The sequence below is a fragment of the Dinoponera quadriceps genome, unplaced genomic scaffold (assembly GCF_001313825.1).
Source record: "Dinoponera quadriceps isolate SergipeBrazil2010 unplaced genomic scaffold, ASM131382v1 scaffold4585, whole genome shotgun sequence".
NCBI classification, from domain to species: Eukaryota; Metazoa; Arthropoda; class Insecta; order Hymenoptera; family Formicidae; genus Dinoponera; species Dinoponera quadriceps.
This window is the reverse complement of record NW_014559030.1, coordinates 514794-541845: the sequence shown is the minus strand read 5'-3', so window position 1 is coordinate 541845 and position 27052 is coordinate 514794. Positions and strand designations below refer to the sequence as shown.

The 27052-nt window shown below is 45.9% G+C and overlaps 1 protein-coding gene across 1 annotated transcript in view; it reads right to left on the bottom strand.

Annotated features, from left to right (window-relative positions):
* Positions 1 to 39: 39 nt before the first annotated feature.
* LOC106750131 (trace amine-associated receptor 9) overlaps positions 40 to 27052 on the bottom strand; it is a 53777-nt gene continuing 26764 nt past the window's right edge. Inside the window, exons 7-10 of the mRNA XM_014630239.1 lie at positions 8541 to 8795; positions 3342 to 3441; positions 1505 to 1633; positions 40 to 329 (exon numbers count right to left, since the gene is read on the bottom strand). Of these exons, the coding sequence (XP_014485725.1) occupies positions 1506 to 1633; positions 3342 to 3441; positions 8541 to 8795 (483 nt within the window). The 3' untranslated portion in view covers positions 40 to 329; position 1505. The remainder of the gene's footprint in view (positions 330 to 1504; positions 1634 to 3341; positions 3442 to 8540; positions 8796 to 27052) is intronic.

Sequence of the window (27052 nt, the reverse complement as noted above, 5' to 3'; positions counted from 1 at the left end):
CGACGAGGAGCCGGCTTAGCGCGGCTCGGGCCGTCGCACGAGGTCCGGCAGGTTCGTGAAGCGCGCGTACTCGAAGAGAGCGACTCGTCGAGCGCGCCGATTACGCCGGACCGTCGCGACCTCCTCCTCTTCCTCCTCTTTCCCTTGTCTCTCCTCTTCTTCGTCGACGCGGGAAGCTCGCCCTCGTGCCAGCGAGGGCACGGCGACGCCACGCGGGTTTCGGCGTACAGACGGATGCGTCCGGAAGTGCGTCGGGCATGCCGCCACGCTGTACTAACTGGCGTCGTCCGGAGATCCGAAATCCTCCGTCTGCGTGGCGGCATCTCTGGCTGGAAATCGCCGCCGAGCGATTATTACAGCCGGTGCAAAAGGCGCCGGCGCTGAAGACGCGCGGGAAACACCTCCCGCGGGGAAAACCGCTTCTCTCCGCGAGACGCGGCAGGAGAGAAAGGGGGAGGAACTTGGCCGGTTCCTCGCGATTGTTCACGCTCGTAAACAGAGTCATACACGTCGCGCTTGAGAGACAAAGAGTTCACGTTTAATCGTAAAACTTTCGGAGCACCTCGCGACGCGTCCGAAAGCGGAAAGTCGCGGAAAGATGCTGCGACTGAAGTATTGCGAGAGATATACCACCGTCACGTCGTGTTTTTATTGTGACGAATTCTTGAAGGGGATTCTTCCATGCAGATTCTCCCGGGAAAACAATTCGTCGGACGGTGATATTCGCTGCAAGACTTTCCGATATTCTGTCCGGCGGGTTTACTTCTCTTCTCTCTCGCGCGATTAATCTTAGTTCGGTGTTTATAAGTCAAATTAACTCAAGCGAGAAATTGCGATCTCGTAGTTGTCAAATCTTCAATTAAAGCGTGCAAAATGCGAGTAGAATTAATACATTATCTTTCCTTACACCTGACATTTATCTATTTTAAAAACAATGTAATTGTGACAAATCCTTTTAATATATCAAAGTACACTCGAAACTGTAACATTTGTACACTGAATAAATTTATAGTTACCTTTAAGTGAGAACATATCAGAAAAATTACCGAGTCTCGCGGGCCTAACATGTCATATTACACGGAGAACAATGTCTTCGGATTGAATAAAATGTCTTCAATTGAAACAAATTCGTCTATCGAAACGCGGCAAACGGACGAACGTTTAATTCAACAAACCGGATTGTTCGGTTCCTCAGACATCGTGAGACGAAGTTCGCTCGGATTTCATCGAATTTAAGAGGAGGACATAGCTCAGCTACTGCTTGCTTCGGCGAAACCTCATTCGTCCCTCTTTCTCTCGATTAAATTTCGATATTTTGTATAGCTGAAAAATTCTCGACCGTCGCGGCGATTCCGCTCGTGGAAAATTGCCTGCAAATTTCGCTCCAAGCATCCGCCGTTATATTATAACGCGATAGGCGGCATATTCCGCGTAACGGAGAATGCAGAAGCGCACGTAGATAGCACCGGGTAATAGAGCGTAGGCGTATTTATGTGGCGTCTACCTCACGTGGACTCCGCGTCGCCATGTGTCACGTGTACGGCCTCCCATGAGAGCGGCGGCGGCGTATTCGCCAGTGATAACGAGGAACAACGCGCCATCGAGTAACGCTCCATTGAGCAACGCTCCAAACCTGGAAAAACGAAAGGTAACGATGAACAATGCGTAAGAGTGGCTCGCGTGATCGCGCTAACCCGTACTCGTTATCAACGATCCTCGCGCGCAAACGGCGATTACGTTCGCACGGTTGTCGCCGGTCGTTTGCGCCACATGCCGCCAATTTAACAGATTCGAATCGCGAATATCCCAGTTACGAGTTAATTCGGCTTTTTAATTCGGCTCCGCACACGAACTCGCTTCGAACCGATAATTAAATATCGCGACGTATTCCCGGTCGGGATTCCGCGACTCTCGCCGCGAATGGACGCGAATGACAGAGCGAATTTTCCTCCTACCGGGGAAAACAATTCGCGTAATAGAATGATGATTGAAGGAAGACGGAAACTCGCTCGGCGAGAAACGACGTCTCCGTCAACCCGAAAATGCTCGTCTGAGCGTTTACCCGCGTTAAAAAGCAAATTCGTTTGAAATAACCGAGGACATTCGACTGAGTGGAAACCTCTTGTCGGAATTTTTTTCTCCCCACGAACGAGTTTTCCTCCGTTTCCCCGACGACAGAAATTGACTTGTACGAACGAAGGTTCTTTCTTTCACCGTGAACGCGCGTAAAGGAGACCGGGGCCAAAAGTGACTTGTTACAAAGCTTATATTAATTCACTTGATAAATAAAGAAACTATACATAGCTTATTTAATCACATCGAACACATTCCTTCGTATAATTGCTGTGCAAAAAGTGTGATACATAAACCTCGGTTTCCCTTGCGTCGCGTTTATTCCAAACGCGCGCTCGATTAAGAAACGAGCTCCTTACCGCGGCAGCTTGAAAGCGGCTGGTTTCATAGTTTTACTCCACAGTCGGCCGCATTAAGTATTCGGTCTTCGGACTCTCCGGAGATTGTAACACGCGGCACTCGATCGAGTGAAGACTTAACCGAATAAAGTTACGAGCAGAGTTGATATATCCACTTGCTCGCCGAGATTTTACTGCGCTGAGCGTTCTCGCGAGGAAAAGGGAACCTTCCAGCGAACCTTGACCCTCGGCCAACCTACTTTCGTTCCGTTCCAACTTTATTTCTCTCTCTCTCTCCCTTTCTCTCTCCAAATGCTCCAATTCGGAAGGTTCCGTAGGCAAAAACGGAACCGGAGTTGCCGCATAGCAGAACGTGACACAGTGCGAGGATTAAAATAAAAAGACGCCGCCGACAACATTGCCGAGCGTTCGTTCCACGGGATGTAACACTCGGAGGGACGCGACGGGGCGTAATCGTCGGCCAGAAGCTCATCATCAGCGAGTTGTTCAAAGCGTGATCACGGCACAGTTGGCAGTCGCGAGTGCGTGCACTAGCTTACGTTGATTATTGCCAGCGATCACATTAAATCATTTATGGGCGGTACACAAAGAGAGAGGGAGAGAGAGAGAGGAAGAGAGTGAGTTAATACGCAGTTAATACTGATAATGGACGCCGTCAAAAGGCCGATTTCCCACAGTTTAATTAGCGCAAAACACTGATTGTGTTAATCCCACCGGCGGCGGCAGTCGGTGTAAAATCAATAGGAAAATGAGATCGTGAATCAGCTCCGGGTTGTAAACGACGCGGTAGACAGGCGAGAGCCGGTGGATCGTGAAAAATCGACGGGACGGAATACATTAATTTCGACACGTGATATTCGCGGGGAGAGAGATTTTCCTCGATCGAGCCGTTCTTCCCGCTCGGCATACCTGATAGATCGACGCCGGCGATGCTGCAGACGTCCAAGCCGCCGGTGCTAGTCGCGCAGCAGTGTTGCTTCGTCCCTAACGGCTTAGATCTGCACAGAATCTGCATGCAAAAAGGGAATTAAGATCGCCCGTATTATCGACCGTGGCAGGTATAATGCATCGGCGCCGGCAAAAAAAGAGAGAGAAAGAGAGAGAGTACCTGTCAGTCTTACGAGCGATAAATCAGTCGCTGAAAATAATGGCAGATTTTGCGAGCTTTATTGATTGGCCGCGCCATATAATGTCGAGACACTCCTCCTTCCTCCGCAATGGAAAAAGAGTAATAAATAATCGCGACATTATCTCGCGGCTGCAGCCGAACGCGCCGGATGACGGGAACACAAACGCCCCGTCGTATCGATGCGAAGTAGCGATTCTAATTGTAAACTCGTGCTCCCGTTAACTTTGTGCGGTGCGACACGGCAGCGAAACGGAACGCCTGGAAATGGAACGGAACTGCGGTCAATGAGGAATACAGTTCGCCGAATGCCATTTGCGTATCTGCTCGCGTAACACGAGGCGAGCGTAACTCGCTGTATCGCGTGTCGCGAGTTAAAATAACGCAGCGCGGCTGGAAACTTTTTTTATCGTCGGTACGACGGCCGATGAATTACCGGAAGTCGCACCCCGCCCTCGATTCATCAACGCGCGAGCCCGGCGCCCTTTTCGCGATGGCATCGGTTTCAAGATGACTTTTTGCGGGGGATTTTCCGCGCGAATATCCGCGGAATCGAATTCGAAATTTTTATACCGAATCTCGTTGTCTCTTTCATTCGAGCGTGCGAATCGAACTCGTGTCGAGCATAGCGCAAACGTATGTAGCTTTTCTAGACAGCCATCCGTTTACTGGTATTGATACATTATTATTAGTTGTAACGATATTATGTGGAAAGTGAAGAACTTGAATTTAATTCAAGAGTACTTTGAGGACGAGACTGATTATGAAATGAGCAACAGACTTGTTTACCGATCAATTGAATAGTTTTTTTATCCATTTATTGATCCGTTTTCGTTTAGTAAACGGATTCAGATTTTGCGCACCTTTTGTGCGCGGTAACTGCGGGAAAAGTGTTACATCTGAATTGAAATTCTATATAAGTAGTTTTACTCCTCCTTAGTTATTAGACAGAAGTTAATATAACTGTCCAGTAACTGCTCGGGAAATGAAATGAATTCCTACCGGGGAGATTTCCCGAGATTTATGTTACATGCTAATGCGATCGAGTACTTTCAACAATATTAGAAAACTTTCTTCTAAACGAGTAAAAATATTAATCATCGCGTAGCTTTAAAAAAATCTTCCGCGAACCAGAAAGAAAGCGCGAAACAAAATGTGTACTTTTCCGCGTTCTTCCCGGAAAAAGCAAATTCCGTAAAACCGTGAGACTGCGTTTCTTTCTCGTACGATTCCGGAGACGCCGCGTGGGAAATTTCACTTCGGGGCTCGCGATTCTACGCGGAACACCGCCGCGTGAGAAGCTCTTATGTTTCATGGGCAATATTCGAGCCACTAAAAAGCATGATTCGACCGCAATATCCGCTGTATGATTCTCGGAGCGCTCCGGCGCTGTTACCGAGTCCCGCTCGTATCTATGCAAAACGGTCCCCGCCGCTGACTGGATTCGATCGATCGCTTTATCGAAACGCTTTATCGGAACGTTAACACGTACATCGTTATTTTCCACCGCGCGACAACTTTCCCATTCGCGCCGGACTTTCCGCGAACTTCTGTCCGTATTCAAATTACGCGCGCGTGCGTATCGAACGTCTTTCTCTCTCTCTCTCTCTCTCTCTCTCTCTCACTCTCTCCTTGTCGTGCTTACTGAACTATAAATTTTTCGGGGAAAATTAAAGGAACGTCCCGGCTGAGGTTTTCCACCGTCGCAGCCGTCGCGCGCCGTAACTCTTTTTAATTGTAAACGCTAAGAACGCCCGCGGCGCGAAGGTCGAAAGAATAATATGCGAAAATTAATTACTTTTCGCAAACATTTCCAGGACTGGAGATCGAGTACGAGAGTAGTACGTAATTGCCGGCTCGCGTGCAATCGCTCGCCCACTCGGGCCGTTCGCAATAATCCGCGGATCGATTCCCATTTTTCACAGAGGCGGCGCAGACCGACCGTCCCGCGCGCGATGCACCCGCCGACGTGTATGTAGTATAACGACGGCGGTGGCTTTTACTTCACGTAGTGAGCAAACTCGTTTGTCGACCATCAATCCAGCCGGCGGAGCGTCGCACTGACGTTTGACCCTGACAGTAACATGTTAGGCTTACACGCTTTTTCTCGCTTACTCCCTTCCCCCTACCCCTTTCGCCCACTACATTCTGTGCAATACGCTGCGATACCACATTTTTATTATTTATTTCATTACTCAGAGATAAGTTGGATATGCGAAAAGTACAAGAAAAGAATAATATTCAAGTAAAGCAGTCTTTACAATAATGAAGTTTCTTACATATTGGCTTAGCGTGCAATGCAGAGCAATAGTTTTTTATCAAGAAAATATGTAAGACACCAAAACAATTTATTTACATGGAAAAATCTTGATATATTTATTGAAATCAGTGAAAAAAATGATAAAATTCGGCGCAAAACGTTGAAAATCTGTTAAAAGCGTTTTAAAAGAATTTTAAAAGAGAAATCTTTATATATTCATTGACATCAGCATCAAAAATACGTAAAAAAAATCCTAATAATTGATGTGTAAAACACATCTGCAACCTGGATCGCTGAGGGAACAAACGCATATTCTATCCTTAGAAAACGAACAGCTGGATATTGGCGTTCTGACATACATTTAATGTCGCTCTCGAAACTTCTAAATTTTCTTAGAAAGGAATACCAAACCCCGCTACTTCCAGTTACCTAAAAGTTCACAATCAAAGAATCGGCTGTACCTTCAAATACTTATATTGCCGGCGGGGATAATAATTTATAAAAGACCAAAAAACGCAAAGAAACCACGATTTTCACGATTTCTTCGGTAATGCAGACCTGAGAGACCTATGATGTTATTTCAAGATCGCGGGTGTTACAGGATTAACCCTGTTGAAAATTCCCAGGTGGATTTCCATGGAAATCCAATTCATGGGAATTCATATAAATCCATGTAAGATATTAAAAATCCGTATATAAAAGTCCACATTGCGGAAATCCATATTGGAATCCACATGGTTTGTGAACATTCATATAGGAATCCACATGAATTTCTATCTAGGACCCGGGTTTTCGGCGCGGATCCCCAGGGGCGACCGTGGGATTCCATATGAATTTCCATCTAGTTTCACTGAACGGGGAATCCTCCGTTAGTCGCAATATCATCCATGAATAGTTAGCGACGTATTTCAATAATTTTCCCATCGCTTTTCCTCCACTTCTCGAAACAATTTTTCACTCATCTGCACCAGCATTAACAGGCTGGGATAAACCACTAAAGCGGATGAAGAACAATGAAGAACAAATCGANGGGGGGTGCGCGCGGCGATTAAAGATTTACGGCACGCCGACGGGCTTTTCGGAATTCATGGCCTGTAAAGTCGAAGCGCGGAGATCTATGGCCGCGCGCGCGGGACGTATGGCGTCCCTTTCGTTCCAGTTGAATCCGAAAGGAGTGGCGCGGGAAGGAAGGGACGACCGCGCGCCGCCGCTGAATCCGACCGTCGCGGAATGCATCCGTACCGCCGCGTAACGCGTTCTCGCGCCGGATAAATCTCGTTTTCCACCGGGCACAGTTGGGTGTGTAGATAGGGAGAGTGAGAGGAGAGGGGGGGGGGAGTAGGTAGGTAGGTAAATGGGCGCGATAGCTTCTGTCGCGGCTTCCGGCGCTTCTCCTTCCCCGGGATCTTGCGAGTCGTTCGTCTTCATTCGTTCGCCGGCGACGGCCGACTATCGTCTTCGAGAAATTTACCGGTTTTGTCGCGCGGGGGGGGATTGATTTCGCGAAATAAAAGGAATCCGGCGCGAATCGAGAGGGAGAACGCGCTGCAGAACGCGCTGCAGAACAATTGTAGAGCGGAGAGGGGGTGAAATGTTACCCCGGGTGGAGGGGGAAGGGGGAAGGGTGATCGGTAAATAAAAGGAAGCGGCGTTCGCCGTAGCGGGAACTATCTGCCGGCTCTATCTAATCGCATAAATTTGCGGTCCTCCGCGCGAAATATCGCCCCACCCCCCGCGTCTTCTTTTCCTATTACACCGCAGCCGTTCTAATTCACTCGCGGTGCGAATCGATTATCCCATTGTACTGCACATCGGGCTGACAATGGGAATGGATATTATCTCGATAAGCTAAACGCGGAAAGATCGCGCCCGGTGATAAGTTATGCGCGGCGTGGCGATATAAAAGTTTCCAGTTTCGCTCCGCCAATATTTCTCCTCCCTCCCGTTTCTCCGTTCTTTGTTCTTTACAATCTCTCTCTCTCTCTCTCTCTCTCTCTCTCTGTCGTTGGTGATTTATAAAATCTACAGAAAGTAAAGTACCGTTCATGCGCGATTTCTGAAGCATGGAAAACACTGTGGAACGTGACCGGCGATTTGCACGGAAAATGAAACGGAAAGTACAGTCTTTCCGTCGCAGCAATTAGGACGAAATAATTGTCTCCTAGTCGGTAATTGTCTACGTCGCGTCCGCCTCTAATGGACGGTTTGAAAACACACGCACGTTAGCACTAAAAACTCGCGCGTAACCAGATTTACGCGAAGTGTTTTCACACGTGTAAAAAAGGGTTCGCTACAACCGTAATGGTCCGGCGGGCAATTCGCAAAAGCCGAGCGAGCCGGCCGTCCTTGTCGTCGGGCGCGCGATAAAAAACAAAAAAGAAACGTAAAAGCCGAATAAATCCAATTATCGTAAAATGAGTTAAGGATGTATCAGTGTAAAATAGAGGCAGGAAGCGCCCGTCGTGTCCCTTTCACACATTAGAAATCGAGTTTCCATTGTTCCGAGATACGATCAAATTCCACCCAAAATGACGACAAATTCGGCGGGGGATAAAATTTCACACATGCATCGGGAAACTCGGGCAAAATTCGATGGTGATTTTCACCCCCGTGTCAACTCGTTTCCCGGTCCTCTTGTTTTACCTTCTCCCTGAGAGGGCGCATTTTCCTTAATCGCTAAGAAATTAGCGACCGACCGGTCGGGAGACACGTTGAGCTTTACCTTACTGTAAAGGAGCTCCCTCGAAATTCGGCGGAAATGATTGTTGAGCAGCCAGTAGAGGAACGGATTCCAGAAGCTGTTGGAGAGAGCGAGCCACGTGGCCAGGAAGTCGAGGAACGGCGGTGGCTTGCTTCCGGTGCAGGCTGCAACGACTTCCTGGATCGTCCACGGCGTGACCATGACGATGAAACCCAGGCTCATCGCGGCCATTGTTCGCGAGGCCGAGGTCGACAATCGTCTCTCGTGGGCGACGAGCTGAAATATGTAAGACGTCTCTGCCGTACAGTGTCCTCACCTCGTTTACACCGGCGTTCCAGACGCGCGCTCGCGGCAGCTCTTGCGCGATAAAGAAGATAACAAACAGGCGACTGTGCTTTACTTTAAACCGCGAGGACAAGCAGAATCGCGAAGGGAAAACCGCGAGCGCGACGGCAGGAATGCGTCCCGACTTTTCGGCCGACCTCGAGATATCGTCCGGATGTCTTCCGGAATTTGCGCCGCGCCCGAGCGAGATAGCTGGATGCTGTGCGTTCACGTCATCGCGTCGGCCGACGGCGACGTAATTTCAGCTCGTTATCACGGTAGTTTGATATGCTATTATAACGACGGGCTTGCGAGATGCAACGCCGGAGTCCTCGAGTATGTCAAGACTGCGCGCTCCGCCAGTACGGCGGAGCGGATCCATTTTTAACGAGATACCCCGAGGTTTCGTTCTTCATTAAGCAACCCTCCCGGTGACGGCGGCCTCCTCGGCTAACTCTTTCGATTGATGAATTTTTCAATAGAGAGTTCAACCTGACATCTTCTCCGATTACCGTCGACCATACCTCATTCGGACGTCCATGCATAAATTAGCGCGCGAGACAGCCGGGGATTTCAATGAAAGATTAAACAAAACCGCCCCACCTTCTCTCAGTTATTCAGTTCGAAACGGTCCGCGGGGTTCCTGGCGAGCGGCCCGACTTTTGGCTGCCACCTTCGAACGTTTTTAATATCGTTACGATCTTGCAAATAACCTTATTAAAGTTCTAAGTGCGCGCAGTAAAGAAGTTTTAAGTACGTAGAGTATGCGCGCGCGCTCTCGTCTTTTACGAGCGTTATCAACGACCCGAATCTACGACGACGTGTTCGATATTCACCGGCAACGGGGGCGATTGTTCGGAAGAGTAACGCTCGCACATTATCGATATTTCCTGAAAAGCGCGGCTGATCCATCCCGAGGACCCCCGAGGTACCCAGCCGACTACTTTCACAGTGTCTCGTACGATCTTATTTCCAAGTAGGGTCACGAATCAGTCAACATTTTTCCCCTCGTTTCCCCTTCGACAATTTATCGTATTGATCTGTGCGTGCTTCCGGCGAGATTAGCTCGCTGAGAGCAGAGTTCCAGATGTAAATAGAGAGGGCCGACACAGGGATGGTCTGCTTTAATTGGCTGTCTGAATCGCATGACCATTTTTTTTTCTTAGCGACCACGACTAAAAGCATATTATGAGCGTATTAACTACCGGTAAGTTATATTATTTTTGTCGTAATTTTCGTGTACTATGAGACTCAAAATCCTTTCCTGATGTGCCGGGTTGCGACAAGAGGCTGCAAACACGATGACGTAATAATGACGCCTGCGACGTACGGTACGTTTTTGGTACGTCACTCGACGTTCTTAGTACGTCGTTGTGATTACTCGGTACTTAAACTCTAATTATTAACGTTAATCTCTTGCAACCTAACCTTTCTTCCTTAGGAAGACACGGCGAAAAGGAAACAGTGAAAAGAACAAGGAACGTAGATATATTTTAGAATGTATGTATATTTTATTTAAATATTTATTTGAACAACCGCTTCATGTAGCCTTCAACACGCAGTTCGGTATAACGCGGGTGGTCGAATTTGCTACAAGACACTACGTAAGAGTGTCGAAACTGACCTCACAGGTTCTTCCTCGCTCATGAAGTGAGTCGAACGGGGCATCGAGAGCGAAGTTAAGATACCTTTGAGAAATGAGAGCGACCGTTGCAGCTGAAAAGTCGCGTCTACGGCAGTGAGACAAGATTATATAACGAGCAGGGGGCAAGGTGCGACTTTCGCCGAGCGAGCTAAATCCCCTCGCGCCACAGTCTTGGGCGTTATAATCTCGAAGGCAGAGACGTAATGTGAAAAGATCCGGGACGAATGGCTCTTAACGTAGAAAAGGCCCGACGCGTCTCTCAGTCGACTCGTCTTTTAGGCCGGCTTGACACGGTTACGAAAGTCGCTAAGCGTTAAGCTCGTCAGCATCAAAGCCTCTCGTCGTGCGGCAGTAAAGGGATTACGAATCTGCTCGTTTAGCTGGATCCGTCCATTTCCACTCCCTTCGTCCGCTGTTCTATGCCTCCCCCTTCCCATCGCATCCTCCCCGACTTACCACCCCCTCTTCTTCCCCTCTCGTCATCCCCCGTCCGACCGGCTATCTTTCTCGCTCTCCCATCGCTGCGCTACCTTCTGCGTGTTGGCCCTCCTCGCAAATCTCGGGATTACAATGTTAATGCCCGGACAGGTGCGACCCCAAATCGGTAAGTACGGGATTCGTCAAACGTCCGGCAAAGCCGATTAAAAATCCATACGCATGTCGCAAAACAGCAGGACTCGCAACATCTCGGGCGTCTCGATATCCTGTAGGCGACGATAAGTCGGATATCGGCACGCAGCTGATGAGAGCTGATGAGAGAACTCGCTTTCGGAAAATGAATTCTCACTGGACTGTCGTCTCATTTTCAAAAAAAAAGAAAAAAACACGCGTAATAACGATGCTTGCTTACGTTCACGTACGAATTTTAATAAAAGAAAAACACTTTATTTGTGACGTCAAATGATACACCAACAGCATTATAGGTCTAACTGACCCTGCGTCGGATTTCGATAACTCCCAGACAGGCATTAATCGGCTTATCAGATCGTGTCTAACGGATAGAGCGACTCTCTAACGATTTTTCGGGAGTGGGGAGAATTCATGGTTCATGCACTTCCCTTCGCTATGGCTCTTTAAACGTAACTCATCGGGTCTGTCTGACCGATGAAACGTTAAATAATTAAAAATGGCTCTGATAAACAAACAGTACAATAAATCGGGCAACAAGAGCTTACGCCGGCTAACAATCGTTAAATTAAAATAACGAGGTGAAACCAGGTGAAGCATAAATTCTCTCATTGGATCATCGGCTGCGTTTAATATGTATATTATGTTACACTACATATGTTATATATTATCACATATAACATTATATTCGTCCAACGTACGTGGTCAATATAATTGTCAACGTTTGCTACATTCGCCACATCGTGTGTGGTCGGCTTTACAGGAATCACCGGCAGGTTCGAATTCGTCGTGGACGAGTCGCCGTGCGCGAACGACACGTCGTTTCCTCGCTTAGGAAGATTGAACGGATTAGAGCGAAGTATCGCGGGATTCGAAAAGATACCAGATAGGTGGTAGAGGGGGGGGAGAGGGGGAGAAGAAGAAGACAAGAATCCGGACGGAAATGCCGGCCGAGGCATTAGCATATCGCGCCCGGGCGACGGGTGGGAGGGCGAAGCGCGCGGGACAAACTATTCGGTCGAAGTATTAGCATTCCGGTTCGATTTATCGCCGGAACTTCAGCGAGCAGGAAATCCCGGTGTCCTCTTTAACGCGGCGCGTATCTCGCCAAGTGCTGCGCTCTTGCCGGGCTTATAACTCGTTAAACTTTCACTGTGTGTAACCGCCGCGAGAGAATCGCTCGCTCTCTCTCTCTCTCTCTCTCTCTCCTTCTGTGTGTCGCGCCCAAATGAAACTTTCGCTTCAATGGAATAAGAAGCCCCCCGCCTTCGCAAGATACCGAGACTCCGCAACGAGCGCGATATTCCGCTCGAATATTCCGAGATTCCGGGATTCTATTAATATATACGGCCCCTGCCCGCATCGAGTCGCGACACTTTCGGCTTGCGATTCGCGGGTCGCGCTAACAAGTAACGCGAAATACCCAAGTGTCCGGATACTTGGAAGCTGCCACCTACGCTAAACGTTTACTCGGGGGATTTTTCCCTATCGCGCAGACTTTCGCGTAAAGGTGATATTCTTTAATCCTGCGAGTAAGGACTCAGACACAATGAAAAGTGTAAGGAACAAGGTGTGAAATGTAGGAAATTAGGAGTAAGATATCAGGGACAAGCTGTAATTTGCTGTAAGAGAGCATAGAAGGAGACATAAAAACGTTTTAAAACGAGTCTTAAAAGATGAGCCTGCGTAGGCCTCGTAAGCTTACCGTCTTACTGTCACAGGGTTGATCTTATTTTGCGCGTACGAGAGGGGACGCGGATCTCTTGAAATAAATCTCTAGATGGACTTCGGGTCGTAAACTTGAGCGAGCCGGTCTGTACTATCCCGTTGGGTCATATGTGTAGCTGCGAAACAACAAGCACGCGAAGAGCAACTTCGATGAGCTAACCCGGTGCACCAGCCGTGTTGTTCATTTTCCGCCACACTCGTCACACACAGAGAGCTACTTTATCGATGATCTATATTACTCTCTCTCTCTCTCTCTCTCTTTCTTTCTGTCTTTCTCCCTTCTTTCTTCTCCTCGCCGCTGTACATTCCGAATTTACGAGCTTTCGCGGATATGCGAGATTATCTGTCGTCGTCGTCGCATCGTCCGCGAAAAGAAAATTGGAAGACGTTTTGAATTCCGCACGGTCAAGGAGAATAATTGATTGAAAGAGGGGAGGAGGGGGGTGTTCACTGTTCGCGCATATGTGTGATTCATAACATTATATATGACCAATCCATACACAGCAATTTCAATACGACGCACAAACAGACACGGGCAACAAAGCGACGGGGTCGTCCGTGCGATGCTTTTTATCATCTTGTTTTCTCGTGCTTTTAATTGGTACGGTGATAAAGGGCCGTACGTTAACTTGTTATGCAAATGTCGAAAAAGGGGAAGCCTCATTCCCTTTTTGCATGTCGCACTTCCGAATGAGAAGTTGCGCTTTTGTATCACCCTCCGTATAAATTTGCATATTATTGCAGCTCACGAAGCAAATATATCATCGGGGAAGAAAGAATATATACGCGGGTCAATTATAAAGTAAGTAAACCGTTAATGCGCAATTTCGCGAACAAGCGTGTTATCACATGAGATGACGAAGCACATCGGACTCGCGCGCGCGTAGCGTGTAAAATTTACATATCTCTCAACGTGTCATTCGCAGAATGCGCGAATTTACAACAATGCAGACATCGTTTCCGTCGTAATTATGCAAGGTGGAAACAGCCATTTCGTAGCAATCCACGCGATACGTGGATACGTGCGTTAAACAGATTGTTTACATGCCAAAGTGCTCCGGCATTACCGAGTCTTTTTGGGCAGAATTGGACTTTTCGAAGGGTCACTCTTCGAATGAAAGTCACGTACGAACGAGCAGAACTAAAAGTTTAATTTTGAAAAGACGTCGTTGGACGAAATCGAACTTTGAAGCGCGGATATTGCGTATGTAAATCTGCGTTATTCAAATAATTTCGAAGAGATTGGTAGAGCACCTTAAAAATTTTACACCGCTGTCTAGTTCGCCCTCACATTGAATATTGTCTGGTCGCTATCTCAGATTGGACATTTTTTTCTTCTTGAACCGGTTTTTGAGAAAAATTAATTTCTTTTTGGATGATTACGCTGATTACTTGCTACGAATATATTAGCATTATTTGTTATCATCCTCGGAGGTTATCAATCTTGGAGGGGTTATCGACCTTGGAGAGCAGAAGAGTTCTCTCAGATCTTCCGTTTCTTTTTGTTTTCATTCTGAAAGGCCTGGTTGACTGCCCGGAGGTAATGGAATTATTCGCGTTAAATATTCCCGTTAGACCTCTTAGTGGCAGTTTACCATTTTTTTTCATGTAAACTTTTGAACCCAATCTTTCTTTTTTTTACTTTGCAAACATATGTGTTGAATCTCTTGTAATCTATTTACCAAAGGGAATTCCCTTATAAATACATAAACGCATAAATAATACATAAATAATACAAATAGATAATAATAATAATAACCGAAACCTCCCGTAAAAAGAATATTACGCTCGTGCATAAAATTGCTCGGATCGTGTCGCTTGCGTCGAAACTCGTCCAATTATAATCTAATTATCGGATGTATTATTTATAATACACTAGGCCGAAAACGGACGTAACCGTCGTATACCTAACCTTAAATATGTTTAGTCGATACATTATGTGGAACGGCCGGCCGTTAAGTCGCGGCTGTCCGCGCAGGAAATAATTACGCTCGCTAATTAAATACACGTTAATAGCGGCCGATACCGTCCAACGTGTAACGTTCAATCTTCCCTTCAACGTGGAATAACGCTACCGCAACAGGGTGTATCGTTGATACATGAGCGTTTAATCTCGCGCGAGCGCCATGGCAGTGGTAAACTTTACGATTGCACCGACCGACGATCGCTCACTTTTCTTCCCTTCTGCATAGCGCGCCGTCCCTGTAATCGGAGTTCTCTCCGCTCGAGGAAAACTCGTGCTCGTTTTCGACGCGTGAGATTTACGTCGCGATTAGGCAAACCGAACGACGTAATTTGCAATTTCCTTGGATTTTTGACCACTTTTTTACTTTATTTCAGAATTTCAGCTCAAAGGTAATGATATTAATAAGCGTAAAAGGTTTCGTAAAAGGTTCGAAGGTAATAATAATAATAAGATAAAAGGCCTAACAGTTTCAAGGTGATAATAATAATACGATAAGCGTTGTCCTGGCCAGAGGCCTATAAATCAAGGCTCGATAGAACCCGATTCGATCCGAGACTATCAAATATAATCTACCTCGACCTATAACCTGACATAGTATATTCGTTTTGGTAAAGTCAAACCCGAGCCCGGGCCAATTTCTTGTCGACAAAATGATCTGGGCCAGACTCGAGTCTGATTTATTTTACCAAAGCGAATGTATGTTAAGCTATACTGAAAGAAAGAAAGTGTTGAAGTAATATTTAATTGAAGTAATATTTAATTGATACAAGTAAAACGGTTACTCCAACACTTCTTGGTAAACATTCGACAGAAGTAGAAATATAATTGACTATGCACAATGTAATATCTCCTTCGTATAATTGTCCGGACAGCGCCATCTTTTAAATCGGGTCATAAGACGTCTTCAAAACCGAATTTTAGACGTTGCACCGTTTAGGTAGACACTTGTTTGCACACGTTCAAACAATTCCGGCAAGTATCGAATTTGTGTAATATTGATTCGTACTATAAAACTGAGTACCGCGACAATATCTCGAAACATAATTTGAGAAGTATATATTCGAAGATTGTCTTGGTATATTAAGTTTTCATCACGACTTTTCGGGAAAAATATATCCAAAATTAGCGACGGACGCTGCTCGCGACGTTTTCAGGGCCAGGACGTATCGTCCTCCCGCGCGATCTGTTTACCGCGGTCGAGTTTCTTTCCGCTACATCGCCTCCGTCGCGGTGTATATTTTCCGCGACGTCGTAAGTGAGCGTTTTCCATCGGANAAGTTTGCTCTCCCCCCCCCCCCCCCCTCGTTGGATGAATATTCGCGCCGACGAGAGAGACTTACGAGGCACTTTCGCGTAAATTGCGCTTAAATTACGGGTAAACGACGCGGCGGCTCAGGAAGCGCGAAGAGCGGGTGGAACTAATAAAGGACTCTCTCCGGCGTACTCTTGTTCCTCACCTCCTTCTTTTTTCTCGGCCCCATTGTGACGGGAGTAAGCCGCCGGCTCGTACGCGTCCGTCCGCCGTTCTTATCGCGCCACTGACAGCGCACCACCCCCTCCCCTTCCCACCGTGGTGGTTACGCGCGAACTCTCATTGTCGAGGAAAAATAAATAAAGTCTCATAAACGCGTCGCTCCGAAAGAGATTATTATAGCTGTTGGGTACGGCGCACGACGCCGCATCACGGGAAAGGGATTTTAAGTAGAGAACGCCCCCCATGCGCGTCGCCGCTCCGGACACCAGGAGGATTATAACATCTCCCGCAGGTGCAATCTCCTTGCAAAAATTTACTTCTCCTCCTACGCCGCAGGAAGCAAGTGCGCCGTGAGAGGGACTTCTGGTATTTTCCGCCGTTTTTCCTCCACCGTGAAACGATAAATCGTATTACGTGTCTTCCCGCGGTTCTGTTGAAACCGGAGCTCCGTCTCCGGCTCGCTGCGTGTTTCTTTTCAAACTCGATCGCACTTTTGAGGGATGTTCAATTATGCGGTTCACGTGGAAAACAAGGAATAAACGGGCAGGACGCGCGTACGATGAAGCGATATTTGAAAGGCAGGCTTAAAATAATTAATAGTCTTATTATGCGTAGTACCGCGGACGAGCGGAGTTCGCAGAAATAAAATTCAACTCGCACGCCGAGAACGATGCGTCGAATTTGAATAATCGAATGTATGAATAATCGAGCCGCACGCGCCTCACAACTTGCTGCAGCATGCGAGAATATATAGCGATTTTCTTCTGGTACATTAAAACGCAGCCCGAGGCCGCGCACCGAGATAATGTTATGTTCCTCGGCTCTCTCCCCGAGGAATTTCTTAAGTGATTCTTCTACCTGCCGCTCGGAATAAAGCGATTACCTGTACCGGTACCGTGTACCGATTCAAAACAGCCCCAAAAGTGCGCTTAGGAGAAATATGAAAAATCTATTTACGATCAACATTTTTCAGTTACTTCGGATATCCGCAAGTTTCAACGACGATGGAAGAGAAGGTGTGCAGGATATTCCAGATATTAACAGGAGTGAACTTCGTGAGGGGACGATTAAGTGAAGAAAACGAATTGAAGTGAATGAAAAGGTCTTGTTTTGCAAACAGCATGCGAAATTTCGAGTTATTAATGATTGAAAATGGCCATTTATAGAGGCTTCTTTAATTAACAACTGAAAGTTGGTATATTATTTGCAAAATGGTAAAGGACTTTCTGTTCAGCGTGGCTTAATTTATAAGCATATGACAGCTGTTGTAGCGACAGGTTCAATGTTCAATACACTGATGTTTGTCGAAATTTGTCCTTTTTGGCTCGGCACACCCTGTATATTTAAATTGGTTGTCGGTAGGATGAAGGATAGTGAAATGTGATGACCTCAGCAATTTCAGGAAACTTTTACGATCGTGAGAGTAAGTGTAACCAACCGATTTCTTTAGGACATGACGTGTGTGTGACACATGTCTCATTTAAGATAATACTCTTCCGAGTCTCGTCGAGCTACGTCGCTCTAACGATAGATAAAATAAGACCAGCGAGAATGAAACGTTAATGAACAGAATCGAAGGGGAGAGCGAAGCGCAGCGGGAGACTGGGAATCATCGGGATGATTCCCGATGCGGAGATCCGTGAATTGAATGTGGGACTTCGATCCCATTCGGCGCCTCATCCGACCCGTTCCACCTCGTTATCCCGCGATAAGTACGAGGAAGATGAAGCGAAAAACGAGCAAAATAGGATGAAGGAATTGAAAGGTGGCCTTAGAAATCCTTCAGCTGCTCGGTGACCGTATGATATCCTCAAGTGAATTTCAAGTGACCTATTAGATACGACATCGTGGTCTGGACGTTATCCAACGTCGCGTTTTAATTTCTCGCTCGTGCTTTTTTCACTCCAGCTCGTTGGAACACTGATTACTGACTATCGTCATTAAAGCTCCGGTCTATATAGAAAAAAGTGCTAAATTCAAGTAGGGCGGGGCTGAAAGTACCATCTTTTCAATTTCATCGCAAATATATCCAAAGCTATAAAGCTGTCATTGTGTGCTTTTGCTCAAGCATTCTTTAGAATCGCAAGTAAAAATTTGCTAAGAGCTGTTGAAGTAATTATTTGAATTTAGCACTTTTCTTCTAGACGTTGATCTCTCAATTTTGAAACGACGATTCTATTCTTCGCAAAAACCGTTGAGTCTTAAATCACGCTTGAAAAATATCGTAGCAAATTTCTCGCATCCTCCAACATTATTTTATTATAGCACTGAATAATGCTTTGTCTACTTTCATCGCTGAAAAATGTGATTCGTATCACTTTAATAATTTCTCTTCGAGACTTGCTCAAAAGGCAATTTCCTCAATTGCATTTTCCCCACATTGACAAAACGGCCATCTGAGCTAGTGGACAGTTCGCGTTTGATATACGATCTTCGCGACTTTGATCACTCAAGCATGACGCTGCGCGAAGATTCGATTTCGTTTCGAGTAAGTGGCTGCTAACTCTTGCGGTATAGAAGCGTCTGAAGAAAGTTTCAAAGCGACACAGTAATTTTATTAATAAATATACTCTGTATTCTCTTTGGATATTGTTCGTTCCTGTATTAATTTCGCGAAGGTAATTATATTAATTATGGAAACATTTTAAAGTCAGAAAAGTGTTTCATTAAAATATTCCTCGCTTCCCTCTTAATTTTCATATCTTTCTAAACCAAAGGACCGTTTCGCTACAAAATCCACTTTAAAATGTTATCGATTCAAGCAAAAAATTTTCAGTTTAGATTAATTTTTACTTTAACGCACGATATTTTCCACCACCATAATCCGATACATTGCAAAACTGTCAGCTTTACAACAGTTTTTATTTGAAGTCGCTGCGACTTTTAGAAGCGACCCGTTTGAAAAAGTTTTCATACGTGATCATACATGGCTGTATACGATCATATAAAATTATGCGTGAAATTTGTCCATACATAATTTATATATCAATCGTGCGTATTTTCGTTTTCCCGCTTCCCTTGAAGAACTCATTTTCCTCGAAAGGAGACCAGACACGTCGCCGACAAAACAGTGAACAAGTTTGTTTTCCCTAACTGTAGCGTTACCATTCGGTTTCACTCTGTAACCTGTCAACGGTGAAATTCAGTCTTCCATTGGCGCGCATCTCGAGGGAGCTGTGGCGGGTCGGTTTGATAACTGAACGCGATACCCAATAAAGTCTAGGCAATAAGAATCCCGCACATGAAGAAGTCGTATCGACCGTTCGGAACAGCCGGAAAAGTTTATCGTCGCACCTGCAAGCGCCATGGATTCGGTGGGTGCGTTCATTTTCTTATAAAGCGCGAGACGCGAGTCGAGTGACTCGCTTCGAAACGACTCTCTAGACCGGAGTTTCCCAAACTTGTATGAATCCTTACTCACTTTTTAGAATGGCAAACATCCATCTACCTTTGAAGAATATGAACAAGTGGCGGATGGATAGATTGATTATTTATTTATTATTCATAGTCGGATGTCGTATAAACGGTAAATGAATTTGTTTTAAATTTAACATATTTCACATGTCCCAAACGGTCTATTCAAATTGTGTTAATTTAACATAATTTATTATGAATATGTTGAAAAATAACGCGAATATTATGTCAAAAGACCACACAACGCTATTCGACACCGAAGTATAAAATATGATATTTTAACACTTATATATGTTGAATCCCGGCACAAATATTAAATTTTGCGTCAGATGGTTTTGCAAAATTCACACTATTATGTCAAACCGCATGGCGGTAAATTAATCTCGAGAACGTGATAAGTTCATCCTACAGTTCACTCGCAGGGAGAATGAGAGAGAGAGAGAGAGAGAGAGAGAGTGAGACAACGTGTTGATTGATTGTATGTATCCATTTTATGTCCAACTCAGATACGAGGCTGGTTTTTGTCTCTGTTGAGTAAGTAGATACGTTCTCCGCGCCATTCTCCGTACGAGATCTCACACAACGGCGGAGAATACCTTCAGGAGGAGAATACGTTCCCGCGTATCCATTGACCTACATTGAGACCACGAGCCGTAAAAAAAAAAAGGAGAAGGTGGACAGAATGATATAGGCATGGCCGGATGCCGAGTTACTTATAAATAAGCCGGCCCCGGCGGTTTTCCATTAACGATAGGCGCCCGTCGGACAAAGTTTCCTCTCGAGAACGAGCTCGAAACGGCTTGCGATTTTTTCCCGCTCACACAGCGCTCGATTCATCGAGCAGCTGCGCGGCGACAGGCGGGGGAAGCAGAGCGAAATAAGGGGACGCGACCTGACGATCTGCAGCGGTATATAAGAGCGTTAATTCTGAAAGTTTGAAAACCGCTAAAAAGTTGTCGCCGTCGGGAGAAATGGGTCGCGGTGATGCTACACGCAAAATAAAAGAGCGCTCGGGTGTACCGGGGCCGAGTTCTACGCTCGCGAGTTCTATTTCATCTTAATGAAGATTCATTCTCACGCCGGTGCCGCGAAAAGGAAACACCATCGTGTCCCGAAATTATACAAAAGTCTATTCCCCTTCAAAATTGATTCATTCGGATCTCCCGAGAACTTCCTTCCAATTACGCCGCCCCGAGATCAGCCTTTTGTAGAAATCTTGAAATTTTTCTCCCGCGGAGATTCAATTATGAGGATGTTTCGTTAGAATTAACGTATTGTTTCGATATCTCGAACCTGGTGACCCGTCATTACCGCAGCTATTACAACATTTCGCGATCGATGTCTCGGCAATGCGTTACGCTATGACGGTTCGCAAGAGAATTATTTTATCCCTAGATTCGAACCTTATCGGAAACGTCAACTTTATATACATGTAGGGACGCTACACTTTTTCCATTTGCAATATGTACGCAAAATGTAGTATTAAATTACCAACTAGTTAAAATTTAGTTCTGACGTAGCACCCATTTTGATTTTTCGCGCTTGGGTTGGCGGAAAAGTGTGACAAAAGTTTCCTCCGGGAACCGTGCGAGCCGACTTCGGGCACACACAAGTTGCTGCAGCGCATTTTTAACGCGACCGACCGGTAATTTCGCTTCAACGATCGTAATATTTCGCCCCCACCCCCCTCAGAAGATTCGTCTCTTCACTCGCGGCTGCATTCCGAGGCATTAATATCCTCCCGAATAATCGGTCCGGCTGATTCATTAATAATCGTAAACTCACCCGCTCGACAACGGACAACGGACGTTGACCATGACGTAAAGCACGAACGCCGCCCACAGGAAGTGGGTTCCGGTCCCGAGAATACTCGTCGTCAGGACTCGGTCTCTCGCCGCCCTACAATTCCCCGTTCTGCCGCGCACTTAACCCATTTTGTCTCGAGATCCTGCCTACCCGGAAAATGCGAGCCGGATGGAACGACGGGGAGGGCAGGGAGATAGGAGAAAGCTCAACGATCCGCGGATTTTCGACCGATTATACGGGGCGATTCTGCGACGGGGCGCGGAAACGGACGCGCGCCTTAATGCACGCTGTAATGCGCGTTTTAACGCGTTTTAACGCGCGCGCGAGAGCGCTGAGGGTCGACGAACGCGGCGATCTTTCGGCTTTTCTCGCCGGATGCGCCTCGTGCGAATCACCGAATATCGGACACCGCCATAGATACAGGAATAAGGAGATGTATGTCCCGAGCTCACGGCAGGTGTTTCATTGCAGGGAGAACGACGTAATGTACGAGGACTTTCGATTGGATGTTATTGTATGTATATGTCGTAGCATGTATCAACGTGTGCCGCGTACGGAATTCATCGAGAATGGTTATGCAGCAAATTATGCCGGAGCGCACGAGCGAATGAGCAAAGAAAGTTGAGGATATATACGTAGACGAGAAGCACCAGAACTGACGTAGGTATGGAAAGTCGACGTACCTATATCTTTCGTCCGTGAAGTATCGAACTCTATCGAACAGTATGTAAACTTCGTCTGTATTGCTTGCAGTCTGTTTCGAGACACAGGTTGCGCTTTCTTTGAGCTTTCGCGAGATTTCAATATTTTTCTTGTTCATTTATGTTAATATCGACACGGTGGATCAATTTTATTTCTTCCGCATATTTTTTACTGTGGTTAAACCTGAAGAAAAGTTCTATCTTTTTCCCGAATATCGTTCCAAACTTCAATCAATATTACTTTCAGTACTCTTATTTGTTAACAATTCCCTGATAGGTATCTAATAGGCCTACTTTCTCGAAATGTCGTTTCTCCAACTTCTTAAAAAGTAGTTTTTTTTTTCAAGACATGATTATAATAATTATTTATAGACATAATTATAATAATTATTATAATTATAATTATTTATAATTATTATAATTATTATAATTATTACGTAATTAATTTTAGGAAGCTATTTTTTAATTAAGTAGAAACATGTTGCCGCCTTGCATACATGCCCATATATTTTAATCCTATACCTTCAACAGATTTTTTCTTTTATATATTTGCCGAGACATCCGAACACTCTGTCATTATTTACTGTATAGCTTCCTTTTTCTCGACGAATTTTGTACACATATTGACGCACACGCTACGCGTACAAAAGCATCAAAAGTGTGCATACTTTACCTCGTCGCCTCTCCCTAAGCTATTCCAACCCTCTTGCCCAAACATCCAGTTTAGGTTGTCTCTTTATTCCCACTTCTATGGTGCCGGCTTCGTTATAACGACGCATGGTGGTCGCCATGCTCCAAGAATTTATCATCTCTCGTGACTAATGTGCCATTACAGCGTCCACGAAGAGGAATCGCCTGAAAGAGGCGCGCGCAAGTAAAATTTCTTGGCGACGACATAACGGAAATAGCGACGCGAGAGCTTCGGAGACCGGCACTTGAACTGGGTTAATGATCACACGGCCAGATGATTTATAGCGATTAAGCCCTCCCGCTCTTCTGCCGGAGGGTGATTTTTTCTGCGCGCTTTTCTTGCGCGCAAATTAGGCAAAGTGATAATTTCTAATATCGGTGTTTTTTAAGTTCGCGTAGAAATGCTGGATTCTCGAAAGATTTGACACAAATTGCGCGAAAGTGACGTCCACGAGGTGACTCGGTTGTTCTTCGTCGCTCAGCCCAACGACGGGTTCTTCTTGATCAATTTTTTATCGAGTGAGTATCCGGAAAGCCGTCGTTTGTCGAGCCGCGCGAGATCATTGTAGAGACCTAATGACGAATTGAAACGGAAAGAAATTGTTCGCGCGCGGATTACACCTCCACATTTTTACTCCTTTAGAACCTTCGAATTCGCCGCAGAATACCTGTAGTTACGGCCGACGAAACGGCGCACAAATCAAAGTGGACAGACACTCGGGACTTGTCATTGAGTGCACCGTTTGTCAGGAAGAAACGGCGCAAGTTTCTTTGGGAACCGCTGACCTCTGATTGACTTAATCGGCGCGCCTTTAATTTCCCCGGTTTGCACAGGTCTTAAACGCTCGACTTCACGGCAGAGCCCTGGAGAATCGACGGGACGACTTACGACGTCGAAACTGCGACCTCGGAGTCCGTACGTAGACGGAAGCGAGCTGGGATTATTAGACGCTAAGTTAGTTCGGTAGAGATTTCGAGAGATTCCCGCCACATCGGGACGAAATCATCTCGGTCCTGAAACTTTTCCGGAACTCTCGTTTTCATTCTTCCTGATGACACTTCGTCGAGGTCGTCGGGAATTTGCGTGTGCGCGTCGTTTCTCGTGCCTCGAATCAATTTATATGGGAGGGTAAAAGTTTGACAGTGTTATCACGGACGACGCTGATGGATTTGCCAGACTTATGACGTACGCAGTCTCCCTTTCACGTCAAACCGACCCCGTATCCTAATTATTAATTAAAATTCCCGAACACTCAATTAATAATCAACTACTAGTGCGTTAATTGATTTTCCATCAAGTTGCGAAAAATAATAATTTGCCTATCTTTCTCTTATGGAAAAACACGCAAATGATGGAAAACATGATGGAGAAAGAAGTAAAAAAAGAAGTATCGTGTTAGAATTGAAAAATTTTCACTAGATGTAACCGAATGTGTCACGAATGTAAACAAAGTGAATAACCGCGCTTAGATACAAATTTCACCATCTAATGTGTGACATTCCATAAGCTTTTAATCCCCACCACCCCTGCCATTACAAATCATCACGAAAGCTGATAGATCTACTTCCCCCTTTCCCCTCGTGATGCGACGCAATTACTAAATAGTCCCTTATTTGAAAATTCACAATAAGAAGATTTTCGATCGAGAAGGCGTAGCGTGACGATGTTGTGTGCGGAAACAAAAAGCTTCCCAATCACCAAGATTCGCTTTCACGAACGTGGCATTCAAGAATTCGCGAAGCCAATGAATCGTATTCTTCGTTCAACTTTAAATGCTTTGTGCGGAATATTGCAAAATCACGAGTAAATAAAAAGGGGAATTTTTCATCCACTTTTTCGCCCTACGCGGGAAAATCAAATAAAAAGATGCCTCGCACCGTGCAGATTAATCAGTGCGGATGCGACAGCGTATATATTTAATCCATTATCCCCTTTTTTCTCTTTTATACGGACGCATTAGCGGAAGTAACTTCGCGAATAGAGAGCCTCTTTATTTCCCCCTGCTCTTTCGTGCTCCTTGTCGATGGCGTGAGACCGCTAAATACGAGAGCGGGCGGAATGCGATGCGGACGGGAAGAGGAGGGAGAGGGGGCGAAGGATAGAGCGGAGGAGGGAAAAAAAGGGAGAAATAAGCAAGTGCACCCAGTGAGAACAAGGTCGGAACTCTCTGGCCTCCTTGCAGGATGGCTCTGGCTAATGTCAAGATAAATGCGATTTCCTGCGAACGGGACGGGAAAACGGNGGGGGGGGGGGGGGGGTGACGCGGGGGCGCAAGAAGAAAAATATTGTTTGCCGCGAAAACTGGGGCGCACATCCTGAAGAAGGACGTTGGTGGTGGTTCGACCACGGAGGCGTCACGCTGGTGGACGCGGAAGAGAGATCGGGAGAAGCCAAAAGAGCGCGGGTCGGCTCTCTCTCTCTCTCTCTCTCTCTTTCTCTCTCTCGTGTGAGGAGCTTGCCAAAATTTGCCAAGGCGCAAGGTACGTTTTTAGAGAGCGGAATCAAGGGGAGGAAGCTTTTAGAATAGGGTTACTTAAACCGGGTCAGGATTCTCGCACGACTCCCGAGGGTGAGCGCAGCGGAGCCTATAATGCGCGATCCATTTCGCGATGTATATTTTCGCCCATTCACGAAGATATTTTCATACGTCGTTTCCTTTTCCTTCCTCTGCCTCTCTCTTTTCTCTGTTTCTCTCTCTCTCTCTCTCTTTTTTTGCAGTTTCCTCGCTGGAGAGTATCACTTCGCATTTTTGCTCGCTGCTCTACAAATTGAAAGCATTTATAATGGAGACTCTAATAGCGGGCTTATAAAGGGACTCTCCCCAGCGCGTCTCTCACGTACGTACGGTTCTCTTTAAGATCCGAGCTTTACACGATTTCGATGCGGAAGAAGCCTGATACTTCTCCGAGTGCCTCTCTCGCAGTACTTATTTACGTGAAATTGAAAGTAGGAGATACGAAAAGTTCGCGATCTTCGAAGTCCTTCGGTTCTTAATAGCCACCGAATACGCCAGATGCAAATTTAAGGAAATCGTGCTCAAGGAACGTGCGAGCGCGGAATCGATTCCTCAATCGCGCCGCGCAATATCTGCCCGCGAGATCAATTACACCGATCGACAAGTTTCGTGTCGTAAATTGCATGCGTCTTGAATTCTAATTGTTTTCTTCCTTTCTGTTTGCGCGTCGAAACGAAAAGTGCCGGTAGAAAAATGATTCAGTTACAGTTCAAGAAATATAGACTGTATTTTAATTCGTGTAAATTAATAGTGTGCATGTGAGAGAGATATGAAGATGAAACAACGGAGCATTTTTTTATCATAACTTAAAATTTTTATGTTTCATATTGTCGGAAAGAGCTGAGATTCTTTCTGAATGTTATATTATGGGGCGCCTCTTAACGATCTCAAATGTAAAGAATGTTATAACGAGAGAATAGAAATAGAAATAGTCTGTATCTTGCTGCAGGAAATTAAAACGCAAGTCTCATTCATAAACTCTTACAGGACAGCTGTGCGCGTCGTCTCAAAGTAAAAAGTTACCGAGCCAACCGTACTCACTATTTTATTTTCACCATAAAAATAGCCAGAAGGACCATTTTCTTTGTAAATCTCTGCCGGTGATGATAACTTTACGTGCTATTACTACAAACTAAAATTGACACCGAAAGTAACTATATTTTCCCACCAGTGTAGCTTTGAAAGAAATGATTTCGGAGACATCCTTCCCTCCGCGCCACGGAAGTCACAAATATCGAATTCCCTTTTTGGTTATTGTTTACAATATGACGGGAGTTAGCGGCTAAGTTTTGATTTTCATTGTTACACGAGTACCACAAAATTAATTAGAATCGACGATCTATTTAGATTCAAGATACAATTGCCGCGTTGACCAGTGTTATTCGCGAAACATTCGCGATCGATCGTTCATCGGGCCACGTTCTGTCATTCAATCTCTCCCTCCCTCCCTACCTGTTTCCGCCCGTCGAATATTCAGCGATCCTAGAAATTCCGCGAGGAACAACGGGGGAGGTGGGGAGGGAGGGGAGAGCGGCAACGTACGCGTTTGCATTTCTACGTGGCGCGTATTGTCCGGCTCTCGCGACTATTTTCCGGGATTACCGATTGTTAACCGGCTAGGAATAGCTGGCAGTATGTCGCG